Raw genomic sequence first — 17,780 nt, forward strand, 5'->3', positions numbered from 1 at the left:
ACCCCACATACCGAGAGTCCATCTTACGCACTTTAGTTCTCAAAGGGGGCCAATTTTATTCTTCTGAAAAGCAGGACATAGATGTATTTAAAGGTTTCTCCGCCCCCGCCCCCGCCCCCGGGCTGCACTTGGCGGCATGCGGGCTCCTAGTTCCCCAATCAGAGATCGAACCCATGACCCCTGCCAGGGAAGCACAGAGTGCCAACCACTGGACCACCAGGGAGTTCCCTAAAAGTTTCTTTATAATACGTTAATCATACTGTAAATTACTCTGTTTTGTTGCATCCCCTTCTCAAAATAGGCCCTTGAGCAGTAGCATCAGTTATAATTACCCAATTATGCTGGTGAGCAAAAACTGTGAGCCTTTTTAATGTCATGGAGGATTGGAGTAGAGTTTTGTTGAGTCCAAACCCAGTGCTTCCCCATTGTCTCATTCATGGTATTTGAATCTCTTTTTTCTTTTCTTTTTTTTTTTTTTTTTTTTTTTTGCGGTACGCGGGCCTCTCACTGTTGCGGCCTCTCCCGTTGCGGAGTATAGGCTCCGGATGCGCAGGCTCAGCGGCCATGGCTCACGGGGCCAGCCGCTCCATGGCATGTGGGATCTTCCCGGACCGGGGCACGAACCCACGTTCCCTGCATCGGCAGGCGGACTCTCAACCACTGCGCCACCAGGGAAGCCCGAATCTCTTTTTTTAAATTGAAGTATAGTTGATTTATAATGTTGTTAATTTCTGCTATATAGCAAAGTGATTCAGTTATACATATGTACATTCTTTTTTATATTTTCCATTATGGTTTATCACAGGGTATTGAAGATAGTTCCCTGTGCTATACAGTAGGACCTTGTTTATCCATCCTATATATAATAGTTTGCCATTGTGTTTGAATCTTAATGACATCTAAACATTTTAATTGCTTTTGAATCTGTACTTATAGTAAGCAATTCTTGTGAGGACATTTTGTAGCACACGCAGTATTCCAAATCTGTCATTTTTCGTTTTTCCAACAAGCATTGAATGAATTCAGCTTTACACGAGCAGCATTTCTTTCAGAGAGAAGGGAAAATTGAGGATGAAGAAGCATCTGTGAGACATATACAATAATCCCTGTATTCTAGGGACACATCATCAAATGCAAATTAACTTAGAATTCATTGTGGTGATATTTACAAGGTAGAATGATAAGGAGACACAATTACCTAAAACCCATCTTCTTATTTAGGAGGATAACGCGCCTCCAGAGGACATAGAGAGGGTTGCAAATCGTGTACTTGACATCCACCTACCAGTAACATTGCCAAATCTGACCCGTGAATTTGACAAAATACGGAAACTTTTGCAACTCTGTGAGGACTACAGGACAGAGGAGAACAGGCTACATAAAGCAGCAGATGGAGCCCGAAAGGTTTTGGTGAAGGCAAAAGCAGCTGAGTAAGTACAGTATTAATATTCTCCTCCTTCTCTTAACAGGCCATCTGCCAAAAGGCCATCTGAAAAATATTTGCCTAAGGAGCTATAACGTTCAAATGAAATTACCCTCTGATAGTTCATTGCCCAAAATGAGGGCTAAGCTGTCTGTGGAGGTGCCCCAGAAAGCTGGGAAGCTGGGAGGCATTGTGCAGAGATGCTGGTTTCCCGTTTTCCTTAGTCTCTGAATGCCCTTCCAGTGTCTGTTACCTCCTTATACCAATATACACCAATAAATGCCATGTATTAATTATATGCCAATATCTTAACAAGTGCTGGGACTGTCTGTGTATTCTTCCTTTCTTGCATACCTATTTATTTTTTTAAAAATCTTTATTGGAGTATAATTGCTTTACAATGGTGTGTTAGTTTCTGCTGTATTACAGAGTGAATCAGCTATACATATACGTATATCCCCATACCTCCTCCCTCTTGCGTCTCCCTCCCACCCTCCCTATCCCACTCCTCTAGGTGGTCACAAAGCACCGAGATGATCTCCTGTGCTATGCGGCAGCTTCCCACTAGCTATCTATTTTACATTTGGCAGCGTATATGTGTCCATGCCACTCTCTCACTTCGTCCCAGCTTACCCTTCCCCCTCCCCGTGTCCTCAAGTCCATTCTCTACGTCTTGCATACCTATTTTTGTTTCTTTCTGTATTTACTACAATATCAGTACTTTGAAAATCTAGATTAAAGAAAGTATATCACATTAAAAATATGACGGTGAGACAGAGAAGAAATGAACACGAGTGCCCCAGGAGTAATACAGGAGTAGAATGATACATACGGTACACAAAGTCAACCAACTCTTGCTTCCTTTTGCCCTTGTCGACTTAGCCAAGCAAAGAGGAAAAGCCACCTTGATGTTTTTATGATCATGGGGTGCTGTGAGTCCAGGTCATAGGGTCACTGGATGATGGTACCATCATCAACACCCATCACCATTTTGGACCCCCAGAAGCAGAGCTGATACCTGAACTGCCTTCACTCTCTCATCATCCACCTCTACAAGTGAAGTACATCAGACTCCATTGAAAGCCCAGCCCCTTCTGGTTTTAATATTTCTAACTAGGAAGATTAAGCAACTGGACACAATCATGCAGCAATTAAAAATGATGTTGACGAAGGATTTTTAGTAACATGCAGAGATTCTTACAGTGTAATGTTAATGCTTGTAAAAAGAGCACAGGGATATCAGCTCGGTGCTTTGTGACTACCTGGAGGGGTGGGAGGGAGATGCAAGAGGGAAGAGATATGGGAACATATGTATATGTATAACTGATTCACTTTGTTATAAAGCAGAAACTAACACACCATTGTAAAGCAATTATACCCCAATAAAGATGTTAAAAAAATCTTCATTAAAAAAAAGAATATAACAGATTATATGTAGAAGAGGATCTCAATCATGAAAAGAAAAAAACTGGTAGGACAAAAATGCTAGCATGTGCCAATATCTTAACAGGTGGTAGGATTACTGGTAAATTTTCCCTCCCTGATATTTTTTTCTTCTTTTATTGGGGTACTTTCTAAATTTACTATAATGAGCAGTACATTGAAAATCTAAAGGAAAAAAAGAATTCAGTAAAAAGATATGGGGGAGGGGGGAGTTATGAGAAGGAACGCCTCCAGAACCCTCACTGTAATTGTAGAGAAAAAAAAGTATAGAAAGGGAGAGCAATATACTGTATGATTCCAACTATAGGACATTCTGGAAAAGGCAAAACTATGGAGACACAGTAAAAAAAAGATCAGTGGTTGCAGGGGTTGAGGGGAAGGATGAATAGGCAAGCACAGGAATTTTAGGACAGTGGAAATACTCAGTTTGATACTATAATGATAAATACATATCATTATATGTTTGTCCAGACCCATGGAATGGACAACACCAAGAGTGAGCCCTAATGTAAACTGTGGACTTCGGGTGTTTACGATGTGTCAGTATAGGTTCATCGTTTGTAACAAATGGGCCCTCTGGTGCAGGATGTTGATAATCGGGCAGGTAATGCATGTGTGAGGGCAGGGAGTGTGTGGGAAATCCCTGTACCTTCCTCTCAATTGTGCTGTGAACTTAAACTGCTCTTAAAAAAAAAAAAAGTTTTGTGTTTTGTTTTTTTTTCTCTTCAACGGAGAGAAAGATTATCACTGGAAGGGGAGAGGCTGGTTGGATGGGGAAGGGGTTGTTTTGCCATTTAGCTATTTTTGCTCTCACACAAGCATTTCTAATGATGCCTCTGCTAAGATCTAGTTCCCTGACTTTGCACCTTCTTGCAAAGGTGCCTCTGAGCCCACAGACCTAAGTATCTGGTGAATGTTGACTTGAGGTGTGCTCACTTCTGTAAAATAGACTATCACCTGGAAAGCTTGTGACGGTAACCTCTGACTGGGCCCCTGGGCAGCTGGAATGTCAGCGAAGCTTAAATAAACCTGAATAAACACAGCCTGAAAACGCAGGGCCTTTCCTTCTCTTTTGCTCCCTCTGGGGCCTCTTGACTACCCCGCCCCCTACTCCAATCAGGATTTCAAGAGCGTTACTTACTTAAGTTTGAGAAATCAGAGAACTGGAATTGGCCGAAGACAGTTTTTTTTTGTTCCAAGCTTGGCAGTTTTATCCCCCAAACCTCTCTGCTTATGACAAGTTAAGAAGAAACGAGACCTGTATCCTTGATTTCCATATCTGGCAAAATCTGTATCTATGCATGCATATGTATGTGCTTTTACTGGCATCTAAATGTACCTATGTCTCAAGAGGAAGACTTCAGCACTTTGCCTTGCTTAAGAGTGATTTCAGTTGACTTTATGAATAATTCAGTAAAGTTTTTGTTGAGTCGAATGAACTCTCAAGGTGAAATAAATGAATAATTGTATATTTATCTAATCTGATATGTTAATATCTTAGAAAAGCAGCAAATGTTCTATTAAATCTCGACAAAATGTTGAATAAGTTGCAACAAGTTCAAATCACTCAAGTACGGGCAGATTCTACCATCACACAGCTGACTGCCCAGACGACAAAAATAAAAAAGAACGCACTGCAGGTATTTCTCTATCTTCCTTGAAACTAACCTGAAATAGACTTTGAGTGTGAAGACAGCACAGTTTTTATATCTCATCTTACCTGTCTGATGGAATTATGATGATGATAAATAAGATTATGATAGTATTATGCGTTTAATTAACGTTCTACAGAGTTATCCCGGCATTATTTCATCTCACTGTTGACCAAGCCTGGGGGACAAAGCAGGTGTTGTTACCATCAGCTTGTAGATGAAGAAAATAAGACTCGCGGAGGTTAAGTCACTTACCTAATGTCTCGCAGCTAATTAATGGTAGATGTGAGGCCAGTATTTATCCCTTCTGATACCAGGGAAAGTAACGGACTTCTGAGAGCTCACCAACCAAAGAAATTAAGGTAATTGTTGCCAGATTTTTATAACAAAATATGCGTGAAATCTCATCAGCGTATCCTAAGACTGAAAGACTATCTTACCTGAAAGAAAGGGTTCCATCCACTGTTTGGCAGGAATAAAGCCACGGTTTAACCCAGGGGATGGATCCAGAAGAGGAAGCCTGGCAGCTGGAGGGCAGAACAGGACCTAGACTGAGAGCCTGTGATGTATCTCTCTCCAGCACATCCTCTTCCCAGCAGACTGCAAGCTTCTCAGTCTCTGTTCTTCCCCGGAGTCTTAGATATCTAAGTACCTGCATCCTGAAAAGAAAAGCAGAAGGCACCAGCACAGGAAGTCATGCACCTGGAAATAAAAAGCTCAGATATGAAGAGGTTGCATATATACAGGAGCAAAAAATAAAGACGGTCTCCAGGTTTTCCCCTTCTAGGCATCTACTCTAGAACAGGGGTTGGCAAAATACAGCCCAAGGGCCACAGGGACCCACCAACTGTTGCATCCAAAGTCACACCGTTTTATTGGAATTCAGCCACATATTGTCCATGGATGCTTTTGCACTACAATGGCACAGAGTTGAATAGTTGCAACAGAGATTTTATGGACTACAAAGTGTAAAATATTTACTAGCAGCCCCTTTACAGAAAAAGCTTCAAGATTCCTGCTCTAGAAAAACTCCCACCTATGCCCAAGGGCCTAGGAAGGGGCTTCAATTTCTAACAGCATGGTGGACCAGTATATCAAGGAGCCATCTAGTAGGAAAAAACCTGAAAAGATTAGATGTTTTAACAATTTTTTAAATGCATAGCTGAATTGGTAAAAAATGGAGGAAATCTTCAGAGGCCAATAATGGCCGGAAAACATGATCCAGACAGATAATGAAGCATGAACCTGATGGCAGGCGGAGGGTAGCTGTCAGTCCCTGGTGTATTAAAGCTGTTGGTTTCCCTGGCTGCCATGAGTAATAGACAGAAAATGAAACCCATGCAAGGAGGGGCTGAGACCCCCGCATAGAGAGGAGACCCCAAAAGGCAAACCCTCAAGGAAATGTTAAACTATTTCAGAGAGAGGAAGAGGCGGTAAAGATATTAGCCTGTGCGTGGAGGGGGAGAGTCTTCACTAAGAATTATTAACAAGCTGGCTCTCAGGTGAGATGAAGCCAGAATTCATACTACCTGGGTGGCCCTGGTAAACCAAGCTAAAAATGTCATTTAAAGTGCTCCTGGGTTGTCAGGGCCCTCAGATGCCTGACAGAGGCAATAAGAAATCCTTTCCAAAGGAATGTACCTTAAAACCAAGCCTCAAAGGATTCCCTTAAAACACACAATAAAGAAACAAATTGCCTTAAGCAAGAGGCCATCAGTAACAGTAAACAGAGTCAGAATGCAGGAGACTTTGGGCATTACCTTTATTGGATATCCAGTACAAAATAAGAATGTTTATTACGCTTAAGAAAAATCAAAGAAGGCATGAAAGTTTGACCAAAGAACAAGAGATAACAAATGACCTGTCAGACGTTTAGACGTGACAAGTATAGTCGCCGAAATAAGAAACAAGTATAAGGTATTCGTTATTGTTTATAAGGGAGAAAAAAATTAGAAGCCACCCGCATCCATTGGAAAATAGAAGAATAAATTTTTGTATATTCAAACAATGGAACACTTCCAGTTGGTAAAAGTGAGTAAAGAATTTAAAAAATAAAGAATAAAAAAAGAATAAAAAGAGTTATGCAAATTAACTTAGGTGACCTGTACCAGAATAATTTTGAATTAAAAAATTCAAGCTGCAGAAATACACAGGATGATGTATTTGCATAAAGTTTAAAAGTAGAAAATACTGTATATTGTTAGAAATACCAAATAAGATAGCGTTCAAAGCATATAGAAGTATATGGAATGAGAAATATTAGATTCAGAGTAGTGGTGACCTTTGCGGGGGAGGGGGTGATGATGGGGGTACACCCAGGGTCTTGGCTCTCTGGCAATACTTATTCTTAAGCCAGCTGGTGGGTACACGGATACGTGCCACATCTTCTCCTAGAACCTCTTGTCTGTCTGAAGTATTTTTTTATAACTTTTTTTTAAGGAACAGAAAAAGCAAAGGAATGATCTCCTTTCCCTTCACACCTAGCTTGTCTTCAGAGGGCTCATTACATCATGTATTTTCTTGTTTGTTGCATAGAGAGACTGTCTCCTTCCTGGTCTTTCAATCAACAACAGGCTGAAAATCAGGCCCGGGAGACTGAGCTGGATTTAGCAAAGCAACAGTCAGCGCTGGAGGGTGGACTTGCCCGGCTGCAGACCAAGTTGCAAAGGAATAGAGACGAGGCCGTCCGTGTGGGAGCTCAGGCTGAATCGGCCCAGCGCCAGGCTGGGGGCCTTGAGGAGGTCGCTGGTCCTACCCCTGCCACTAAGAGCAGACAACCGTGCTTCTTTGAAGGATAATCCCTTCACCCTAGATTTTTGTGCCATTGATCAGCATTTCCTTTAGTGCTGGCCCATGCTCAGCAGTGCATGTTTGTAGGGACCCCGCTGGGCATGGAGATGCTTCTGTAAGTGGAGTGCTGTCTCCAAAGAAGACAGGTTTTTGGCCAGATTACGTTAGAGTGTTTAGCCCCATCTACGCATCCCGTATTACTCGTGACATCTTAGGCAAATTTTTCCTAAACACACAATTTATGTCATGGGTCTATACTGTATGTATTCAGATCTGCCCACATATACAATACAATCTGATTGATCCCTTTACTCTAATTAAATCACAAAACAAATAAGTGAAAGTCATCTGCCAAAGAGAATAGATCAAGTTACAAAAATCAGAGTGAGTTCATGAAACAGTTGTGGAAAATGGCCTGTTCATTTCGGTTGCTGAAAGAAGCTATCAACTCATTTTCTTAGCAGGAAATCTTTGGTCACATTAATATAGCAGCTTAAGCAAAAGAAAGAGGTTGAAGTGTTCTTGTAACTGGTGTATTCTCTTGCTCTTAATTCCTAATGTGCTGGGTACGTTTTCCACTGACTTGGGAGTTGAGGGCATTTTCTATGGAACAGAGGTTGAGAAAGGTGATTCCTGCCCACCCTCTACCACTTCCATAGTGCATTCCTGGGTCTTGTGGTTATTCATCTATGTAACGTTCCAAGCTGTCAACCACTCAGGCTGACCCTGAAGATTTCCCTTCTAAACGCGAGGAGCCCTTCATACCCTCCTGCCTCCCTTCCTTCCTCATGCCCCTTTCACCTTTGTGCCAACCAAATACTGTGTCCTTGCTGCTTCTGAACCTTCACCACTCTCTCTGACCTTCACCTTGCACTTGCAGCTGTTCGACCCAACTGAACCAAACGTTTGTCACGGGCAGAACTGACTCAGTTCTGTCCTCTGTTATCTCTAACCTTAACATAGTTCAGGACAAATCGTTGTCTTAACGTGAAAAAAGCCTTGATATTTTGTAACAGAAACATTTTATTTGTGACTAACTAAAGCTGAGCATTTTTTCAACCTGAAAAAAACGACCCAAACCATGCAAATAAAAGCCCTGTCGGAAATATCAGAGTGACTCAAGCGTCACTGACTGGATGATGGTCGCCGCTCATCCCTTTTATGAACATTATCAGGCAAACATCACGCACGTGTGCATGCTTTATAAATATTTTCTGATGACGGGAGTGTTGCTTTGTTACAGGAGCTTGTTGAGCTACAATGTCAATAAGCTATTCTTCAGCATAAGACAAGCGCACCAGGACTGACAAAGGAAACCTTAGGGAAAGTGAAACAGCTAAGAGATGCAGCAGTCAAACTGGCTGCAGATACAGAGGACAAGGTAAGAAGAATAACAGATATCTATTCTTTAGACGTTCCCAGCTTTATTGAGGTATAATTGACAAATAAAATTGTATGTATTTAAAGTGTACCCCGCGATGATTTGATGGACGTGTACGTTGTGAAATGACTACCACAGTTAACACGTCCACCACCTCATGTTTACTTTTTGTGTGTATGTGGTGAGAATGCTTCAGATCTACCCACATATACAATACAATCTGATTGATCCCCAGAACCCATTCATCTTATAACTGGAAGTTTGTACTCTGACCAACATCTCCCCCCATTTCCCCATCCCCCAACCCCTGGCAACCACCATTCTATGAGTTCAACTTTTTTTTTTAGATTCCATATATAAGTGATATCATACAGATTTGTCTTTCTCTGTCTGGCTTATTTTCATTTAGCATAATGTCCTCTAGGTTCGTTCATGTTGTTGCAAATGGCAGGATTTCCTTGTTTGTAATGATGAATTATATTTATACATGTATGTGTATATATCTGATGTGTGTATATATGCCTCTCACACTTTCCTTATCCAGTCATCCGTTGACAGACGCTCAGGTTGTTTCCATGTCTTGGCTCTTGTGAACAGTGCTGCAGTGAACACAGGAGTACAGATATCTCTTTGAGATACAGATTTGGTTTTCTCAGATATATACACAAATCCGGGATTCCTGGACCATGTGGTAGTTCTCTCTATCCTTTTACCCACTGCCCCAGTTTGACAATAACGTCATAATACTCCACCTTTCTGGTAGAACATACACCAATTTCAATTTATCGTTGACACAGTTTAACCACTTCTGAGTCCACCGAGGAGAGAGAAGTAGGAGGTGGGTTTGTGACTGTAACGGAATATGCCTCGTGCCTGATTTTATGTCAACAAGTACTGATGAGCTCTGTGTGCATTAATTGGAACACACTGAGATTGCCTATGGTCACTTTGAAATGCCCTTGTCCTAACTTGGTACTTCTCAACCAGGGGTGATTTTATCCCCTCCCCTGGGGATACAAAAGTCTGAATACATTTCTGCGTGTCACAACTAGTGGTGCAACTAACATTCTAGTGGATGGAGGCCAGGGATGTTGCTAAATGTCCTGTAATGCACAGGACATCCCCCTGATAATGAACAATTATTCTGCCCGAAGTATCAATAGTGCCGAGGTTGGAAAACCCTGTCCTAAGCTGTGCTGCTCATTTTCTCCGCTCCTGCAAGTTACTTTTTTGGAGTTACGATCTAGACTCTAGGGTGCTGAGTCATTTATCATGGGTCTGTAGGTAGCAATCCAGAAAGGAAACATACTCTTGAAAAAAATGGAAATTTTGATGCACTACAAGTGTAGCAAACATAGAACACATACAATCAGAAAGGTAATCAGTGTTTTTTTCCACAGCTGATACTCATGATTGTTCTGGGCAATCATCATGTCCTGAACCACCTCTAAATCATCAAGAAATACTGAATGATAAGTGGTCTAGTTTTACTTCTAGTTTTATTTATTGTCTCCCACAACTTTAAAGTTATCCATATTCATTTCGAATATAAGTAACTCTCAAAATACTAAAATAACCCAGGGACTTCCCTGGCAGTCCAGTAGTTAAGACTCTGCACTCCCAATGCAGAGGGCATGGGTTCGATCCCTGGTAGGGGAAGTAAGATCCCACATGCCGCAGGACGGGGCCAAAAAAAACCAACTCTCACTTACAAATGCTACTTTATTATAAAATGAGTCATTGGCCCTACAACTATTTATATCATTGTTATGAAATGAAAAACATGAGAATGCAACATTAGTGTGGGCCAAAGTCAGGAAAAATACATACCAAACTGTTACCATTAGATATCTGTGGGGGCAAGGAGGGTGAAGAGGAAAACAGTACTTTTTACATTTACAGAATTGTTGGTAAAAGTAGTGAGTTTTTTTCACTTTCAGTATTTTCTTAATAATTTAAAAAAGGAAATAACTAGGAAAGATTCAAAAAGACAAATATTGTTTTTACCTTGCTCTCCATAGGCGATACCATGAAAAATCAGTTTCTATTATTCCCAGACCTTGGTCCTTCCTGTGAGAACAAAAACACCGGGAGGACTTTTTCTGTCTTATATTTTATGTCAGGGTCTGCATTGTTGCCACTTTTCCCCATAGACTAAAACTTTCACAGTTCTTAAAATTAGGTCGGAAGAGAAGTTTGAGTCAGGCGACTTCTCAAGTCAAAAGTGATGCATTCTAGTACTTTTTTTTTCTTCTCACCATAAGGCTGTTTTCACAACTCAACAAGATAGGAAACTAAGACAGTGGTTTGGCCATCTTCCCAACTCTGCCACTTAAGAGGCAGCTGAACCACAAGGTCTGTGCTCTATTCCCATCGGTTAGGAAGAGATGCCCATGGGATTCCAGAAAGGAGCCCTGACTTAACTTGACGAGGTCAAAGTGGAGAGAGTGGGGAGTGGGCCTCAGTCTGCAGCCAGGGTCCCTCCGTGGAGCTTTGTGTCAGTCAGCATCCCAGAAAGAAACAAAAAGCACACTTGGATGTAATTCTGGATTGTGTGTTTATAAGCGGAGTTGTCTCACTTATCTATTTACTGCATCACAAACTGTTCCCCCAATGTAATGGCTTAGAACAACAAGCGTGCACTGTGTGTGTGTGGGTTGTCCGGGTGGTGCAGGTCTCTCCTGGGCTGTTACTCAAGCAGCCTCATTGTCTGATGGGTCAGCTGGCAGGTCTGCCAGGGCCCAGGCTTGGCAGAGATGCTGGGCCTCTCTCCACAGGGTCTTTCGTTCCAGGCTGCTTTAGAGCCTGGTGGTCACAGGGTTCTGTAAGAATGGGCAGAAGGCGCGAGGCTCTTGATGGAGGTCCAGCAACATCATTTCTTCCACTTTCTATTGGTCAAAACAACTTGCAAAGCTGGACCTGGTTTGGGGAGAGAGGGTAAATAGACTCTATTTCTTGGTGGAAGGAACTAGAGGGAAAAAAAAACAAAAAACACAGGAATTAAGGGAATCAACCAAGGGTTTGGAGGCCCTGGGTGACCAGCAGAGAAGCCATTAGCATCCCTGGACCTGAATGAGCCACGGGAAGGAGGAGTGTGCGTGCTGGGAAGCAGCACTGTGAGTACGAGGACAGAAGGGAGGAGGCCACCCTGCAGGAGCTGGACTTGAGAGAGGGCAGGACTGCCAGAACCCTGCTGCTCACCAAGGGTGCATTCTGCTCGCTCTTGCCACCCTCTGATCACTTCTCAGAACTGGCCAGTGGCCAAGTGTGAACGAGAGCCAGAGGTCAAGGGAGCCAGGTGATGTCATCTGTGGAGGCTGCCTTTCTCTCCAGGACACAGAGCAGGAGGGGTCAAGGATCTGGTGGGGCAAATGAAAAGTATCCAGCACGATCTTGTTAACTGCCTTGGTAGAAACCCAAGGATCTCTTTTTCTTTTCGTACAGATACCCTTCCAATGCTGACTCCCCTGTTCAATCCCAGATGGCCCGTATTTGAAAGTTTCTGGTGATAGAATGCTCACCACCTTCCAGAGCAGCTCCTTAGTCTTTGAACTGCTGTGACTACTAGAAAGTTCTCTGTATTCAGACAAAAATCCTCCTTCATGGGGCTTTCACCTGCTGTGTTCCATTCTGTGTCCTCAGGATGACCAAAAACACATTTACTCTGCTTTTCTGGCCACAAATACTTGAAAATAGCTATAGCACACGCCCTGAATCTTCTTTCTCTGTATGAAATGTAAACATAAAAGTTAATTCGACTTTTGTTCACAAGACAATTTCATATTTCTCCAGCAATCTAGCTTGTTCCTCTAAACACATGCTACATGCTAGTTTGACAGTTACTCCAAACCAACTGAGTATCCAGGTGTGATATGACCAAGTGAAGTGGAACATTTACCTTCCTTCCTTTAGAAGTTCCACTTCAACCTAAGGTCAGTGTCTTTTCTAAAGGCCACTTCACACTGTTAGCTATAGCTCTCTGTGCCTCTTCTATCCACTACTCTATGGGCTCCTGGTTAGGGTTTACTATAATTCTCAGGTATTTGTTGGATGAAGAATGGATAAGTGAGTGGATGGATGCATGGATAGACACATGGATGTAGGCATGGATGGATTCATGGATAAATGCATGGATGGATTCATAGACGGATGCATGGTTGGATAAGAGTGAAAAGCATCACTTTGCTTTTGCTGTTCAGGGACTTCCATATCAGCAGAGAAGAATGAAGAAATGAACATGTCTTTTAAAAAAAAAGTCTTCAGTCTATTTCCTGAAAGATTGGGAAGCCCTAAAGTGATGGACACTTACAGGATAGAAAGCCCAGAGATAAAGCCATGCACATATGGTCACCTTATCTTTGATAAAGGAGGCAAGAATATACAGTGGAGAAAAGATGGCCTCTTCAGTAAGTGGTGCTGGGAAAACTGGACAGCTACATGTAAAAGTATGAAATTAGAACACTCCCTAACACCATACTCAAAAATAAACTCAAAATGGATTAAAGACCTAAATGTAAGGCCAGACACTATCAAACTCTTAGAGGAAAACATAGGCAGAACACTCTATGATATAAATCACAGCAAGATCCTTTTTGATCCACCTCCTAGAGAAATGGAAATAAAAAACAAAAATAAACAAATGGGACCTAATGAAACTTCAGAGCTTTTGCACAGCAAAGGAAACCATAAACAAGACCAAAAGACAACCCTCAGAATGGGAGAAAGTATTTGCAAATGAAGCAACTGACAAAGGATTAATCTCCAAGATTTACAAGCAGCTCATGCAGCTCAATAACAAACAACCCAATCCAGAAATGGGCAGAAGACCTAAATAGACATTTCTCCAAAGAAGATATACAGACTGCCAACAAACACATGAAAGAATGCTCAACATCATTAATCATTAGAGAAATGCAAATCAAAACTACAATGAGATATCACCTCACACCAGTCAGAATGGCCATCAACAAAAAATCTAGAAACAATAAATGCTGGAGGGGGTGTGGAGAAAAGGGAACACTCTTGCACTGTCGGTGGGAATGTAAATTGATACAGCCACTATGGGGAACAGTATGGAGGTTCCTTAAAAAACTACAAATAGAACTACCATACGACCCAGCAATCCCACTACTGGGCATATACCCTGAGAAAACCATAATTCAAAAAGACTCATGTACCAAAATGTTCATTGCAGCTCTATTTACAATAGCCAGGACATGGAAGCAACCTAAGTGTCCATCATCGGATGAATGGATAAAGAAGATGTGGCACATATATACAATGGAATATTATTCAGCCATAAAAAGAAACAAAATTGAGATATTTGTAGTGAGGTGGATGGACCCAGAGTCTGTCATACAGAGTGAAGTAAGTCAGAAAAAGTAAAACAAATACCGTATGCTAACACATATATATGGAATCTAAGAAAAAAATGGTCATAAAAAACCTAGGGGCAAGACAGGAATAAAGACACAGACCTACTAGAGAATGGACTTGAGGATATGGGGAGGAGGAAGGGTAAGCTGTGACAAAGTGAGAGAGTGGCATGGACATACATACACTACCAAACGTAAAATAGATAGCTAGTGGGAAGCAGCCACATGGCACAGGGAGATCAGCTTGGTGCTTTGTGACCACCTAGAGGGGTGGGATAGGGAGGGTGGGAGGGAGGGAGATGCAAGAGGGAAGAGATATGGGAACATATGTGTATGTATAACTGATTCACTTTGTTATAAAGCAGAAACTAACACACCATTGTAAAGCAATTATACTCCAATAAAGATGTTAAAGAAAAGTGAATATAGGAAGAACAAACCTTTGAAAATACAGCACTTCACCCAATCCAATCAAGGCTTGTCCTCTGTCTTTTCATTTCTAATGAATTCTAACTAGCTTTAGACAAAAATATCAATTTGCTGATTTAGGTGAAAACCTTGAGAAATCTGGTGAAAATAAGTGCTTTATCCATTGAATCAAAACAGAAAACTAAATATGTCCTTAATTGACATATAAATCCCTGTGTTTGGTATAACATGGGTATCCAGGAGGAATCTATCAAATAGATATCATTTACTCCACTTTTTTTAAAATTAATTTTTATTGGAGTACAATTGATTTACAATGGTATGTTAGTTTCTGCTGTATAGCAAAGTGAATCAGTTACACATATACATATACCATTCTTTTGTAGATTCTTTTCCCTTGTAAGTCATTGCAAAGTATTGAGTAGAGTTTCCTGTGCTATACAGTAGGTCCTTATTAGTTATCTATTTTATACCTAGTAGTGTGTGTATGTCCATCCCAGTCTCCCAGTGTATCCCCTCTCCCCTTCCCCCCTTGGTAACCGTAAGTTTGTTTTCTACATTGGTGACTCTATTTCTGTTTTGTAAATAAGTTCATTTGTACCATTTTTTAGTTCCACATATAAGCAATGTCATATGTTATTTGTCTTTCTCTGTCTGACTTACTTGACTCAGCATGACAATCTCTAGGTCCATCCACGTTGCTGCAAATGGCATTATTTTGTTCTTTTTATGGCTGAATAATATTCCATTATATATATGTACCACATCTTCTTTATCCATTCATCCATCAATTGACATTTAGGTTACTTCCATGTCCTGGCTATTGTAAATAGTGCTGCAATGAATATTGGGGTACATGTATCTTTTCAAATTATGGTTTGCTCTGGATATATGCCTGGGAGTGGGATTGCTGGATCATATGGTAGCTCTATTTTTAATTTGTATGGACACACAGAAGACCCCAAATAGCCAAAGCTATCTTGAGAAAGAGAAGTGGAGCTCGAGGAATCAGGTTCCCTGACTTCAGACTATACTATAAAGCTACAGTAATCAAAACAATATGGTACTGGTACAAAACCAGAAATATAGATCAGTGGAACAGGATAGAAACTCCAGAGATAAACCCACGCACCTATGGTCACCTAATTTGTGGCAAAGTAGGCAAGAATATACAAGGGAGAAAAGAGAGTCTCTTCAATAAGTGGTGCTGGGAAAACTGGACAGCTACATGTAAAAGAATGAAATTAGAACATTCTCTAACACCATACACAAAAATAAACTCAAAATGGATTAAAGACCTAAATGTAAGACTGAATACTATAAAACTCTTAAAGGAAAACATAGGCAGAACACTCTGACATAAATCACAGCAGGATCTCTTTTGATCCACCTCCTAGAGTAATGAAAATAAAAATAAACAAATGGGACCTAATTAAACATTTACTCCATTTTCTTCTTTGAGATTTAGAAACAAAGATCCAAGCTTTGAATCTAAGTAGACAAGAAAAAGCTGATCAGCTGAAACAGTTGGAAGATCAAGTCATTGCCATTAAAAAAGAAATTATTGAGCAAGAAAATAAATATGCTACCTGCTACAGTTAGGCGGAGTTAAAGTGCAAAATCACCTGTGCCTTCGTTTCTGGCTTCTCCTGAGCAAACCTGAGGTGCAGTGCTGAAGTTGGGACGCACAAATGGTCAGCCTCTTCTGCCTCCGTCCCTGAGCCCTCTCCTTGCCCAGTGTAGCTGGGGAGTGAAGCTTGACTAAGGCAATGCCACTTTATATGCAATAGAAAGGGAGTAGTAAAGGGATCATCTCTGGTTTCGGAAACCTTTCCTTTTGCCTTCCTTTCCTTTCATAGCCTAAATATGACATACAATAGATATAGACATATGTACATATAACAAGTACAAATCTGCAAATAAGTATGTATTCAAACTCATTTCAGTCCAGTGAACCTAAGTGTTAAATAAGTTGCTAGCAGCTGGGGTGGGGGGAGTAGGGAGTTCTCATCAATGGGAGTAAAGTTTCAGTTAAGCAAGATGAGTAAGTTCTAGAGATCTGCCTTATGTTATACATATAGTCAATGATAATGTATTGTACACTTAAGCGTTGAGTGTAAATCTCATTAAATGTTCTTACCACAAAAAATAAATTTAAACAAATTTAAATAAATCAATATTTCTAATACTAGGATGGCATAAATATGGAGGGGATATACTAGACTGTTCTGTAGTTTCTATCTGGATTTGCTTTGTCTGTAAAACTCTTATTCTGTTCTGAATAAAATGCATACAGTTCAAAATATAACTCATTTTTACACCCACTCTCCTACATATTCATTCTCTCAACCAAAGGATTCTGTTTTCCCCAAATGGCACTAGAACAATATACAAGAAGATAAATATTGAGCTACTTTTCATAATTTGTCTGCAAGCATTTTTGCTGTAAGATCTGCTCATTTTTAAAAGACTAGCAATCATGTTGCTATTGTTTAGTATAAAAGATCAGATTGTTTCATTTCAAAATGGATCTATGATTTCATATTAACTTTTCTTGCGTGTATGTTGTATGACAGAGCACACTGAACGCTCTCCTTTGGAGGGATTACTTTAAGGGAATTTGAACGTCTCAATTCACGTTTGTGAATGAGACATCATATACATCAACACTGATGTATAAAAGAGAGAAAGCAGCTGGAACCATTTCCATTAAGGGCTGACTCATAACAGATGGATTTAAAAATGCAACAAAGGAGCTTTAGGATTCCATATAAGTATGGAATTTCTTTAGATGTAGGTTACTAAGGATAATCGCAGTTTCCCTGGTGATTCTAAAGAATAGGATGAAACTTTTCTACAGGAAGGACCACCCCAGAAGTCTCTCTTGAAATACATGGTTGTAATCCTCCATGCATCCAGCACTTGGACTTTTGGAAACTTCCACCAACGAACAGCCCACAGAATGAACCAGACGAAGAACACGACTATCACAAACATGATTGTTTACTCCAACTTTCCCACTAGGATGATGACTTTCAACTTGGTACAAATGATAGACTTAGTTTTGCAAGCATGGCGATCTGTTTGAAATAGCTACGTTCAGTTGTTCTACCTTTACAGTGGGCACACTCTACAAGTAATAGGCCAGAGAGTGAGGAAAGGGTTAAAGAGGGAAGAGTCTCTCTCCTCTATCTAGGGAGGCTGTTGAGTTCCAGAGAGACTGAAAATTCCCCAGTCATGAGGAAAGCACAGTGATCTGGGGAATCAAGTACAAGGGCAAAGGTAAA

At 40.8% G+C, this 17,780-nt stretch overlaps 1 protein-coding gene across 1 annotated transcript in view; it reads left to right on the top strand.

Moving 5' to 3' along the window:
• The window catches only part of LAMB4 (laminin subunit beta 4), a gene marked incomplete at both ends in the record, with an annotated part of 112,039 nt that extends 95,944 nt beyond the window's left edge, over positions 1-16,095 (top strand). The window contains 6 exon segments of the mRNA XM_082846248.1: positions 1,222-1,430; positions 4,368-4,506; positions 7,092-7,259; positions 8,552-8,575; positions 8,579-8,710; positions 15,964-16,095. Coding sequence (XP_082702374.1) covers positions 1,222-1,430; positions 4,368-4,506; positions 7,092-7,259; positions 8,552-8,575; positions 8,579-8,710; positions 15,964-16,095 — 804 coding nt within the window.
• Between the last annotated feature and the right edge of the window lie 1,685 nt (positions 16,096-17,780).

The sequence above is a fragment of the Leucopleurus acutus genome (genome assembly GCF_964270905.1).
Source record: "Leucopleurus acutus genome assembly, chromosome: 9".
NCBI classification, from domain to species: domain Eukaryota; kingdom Metazoa; phylum Chordata; class Mammalia; order Artiodactyla; family Delphinidae; genus Leucopleurus; species Leucopleurus acutus.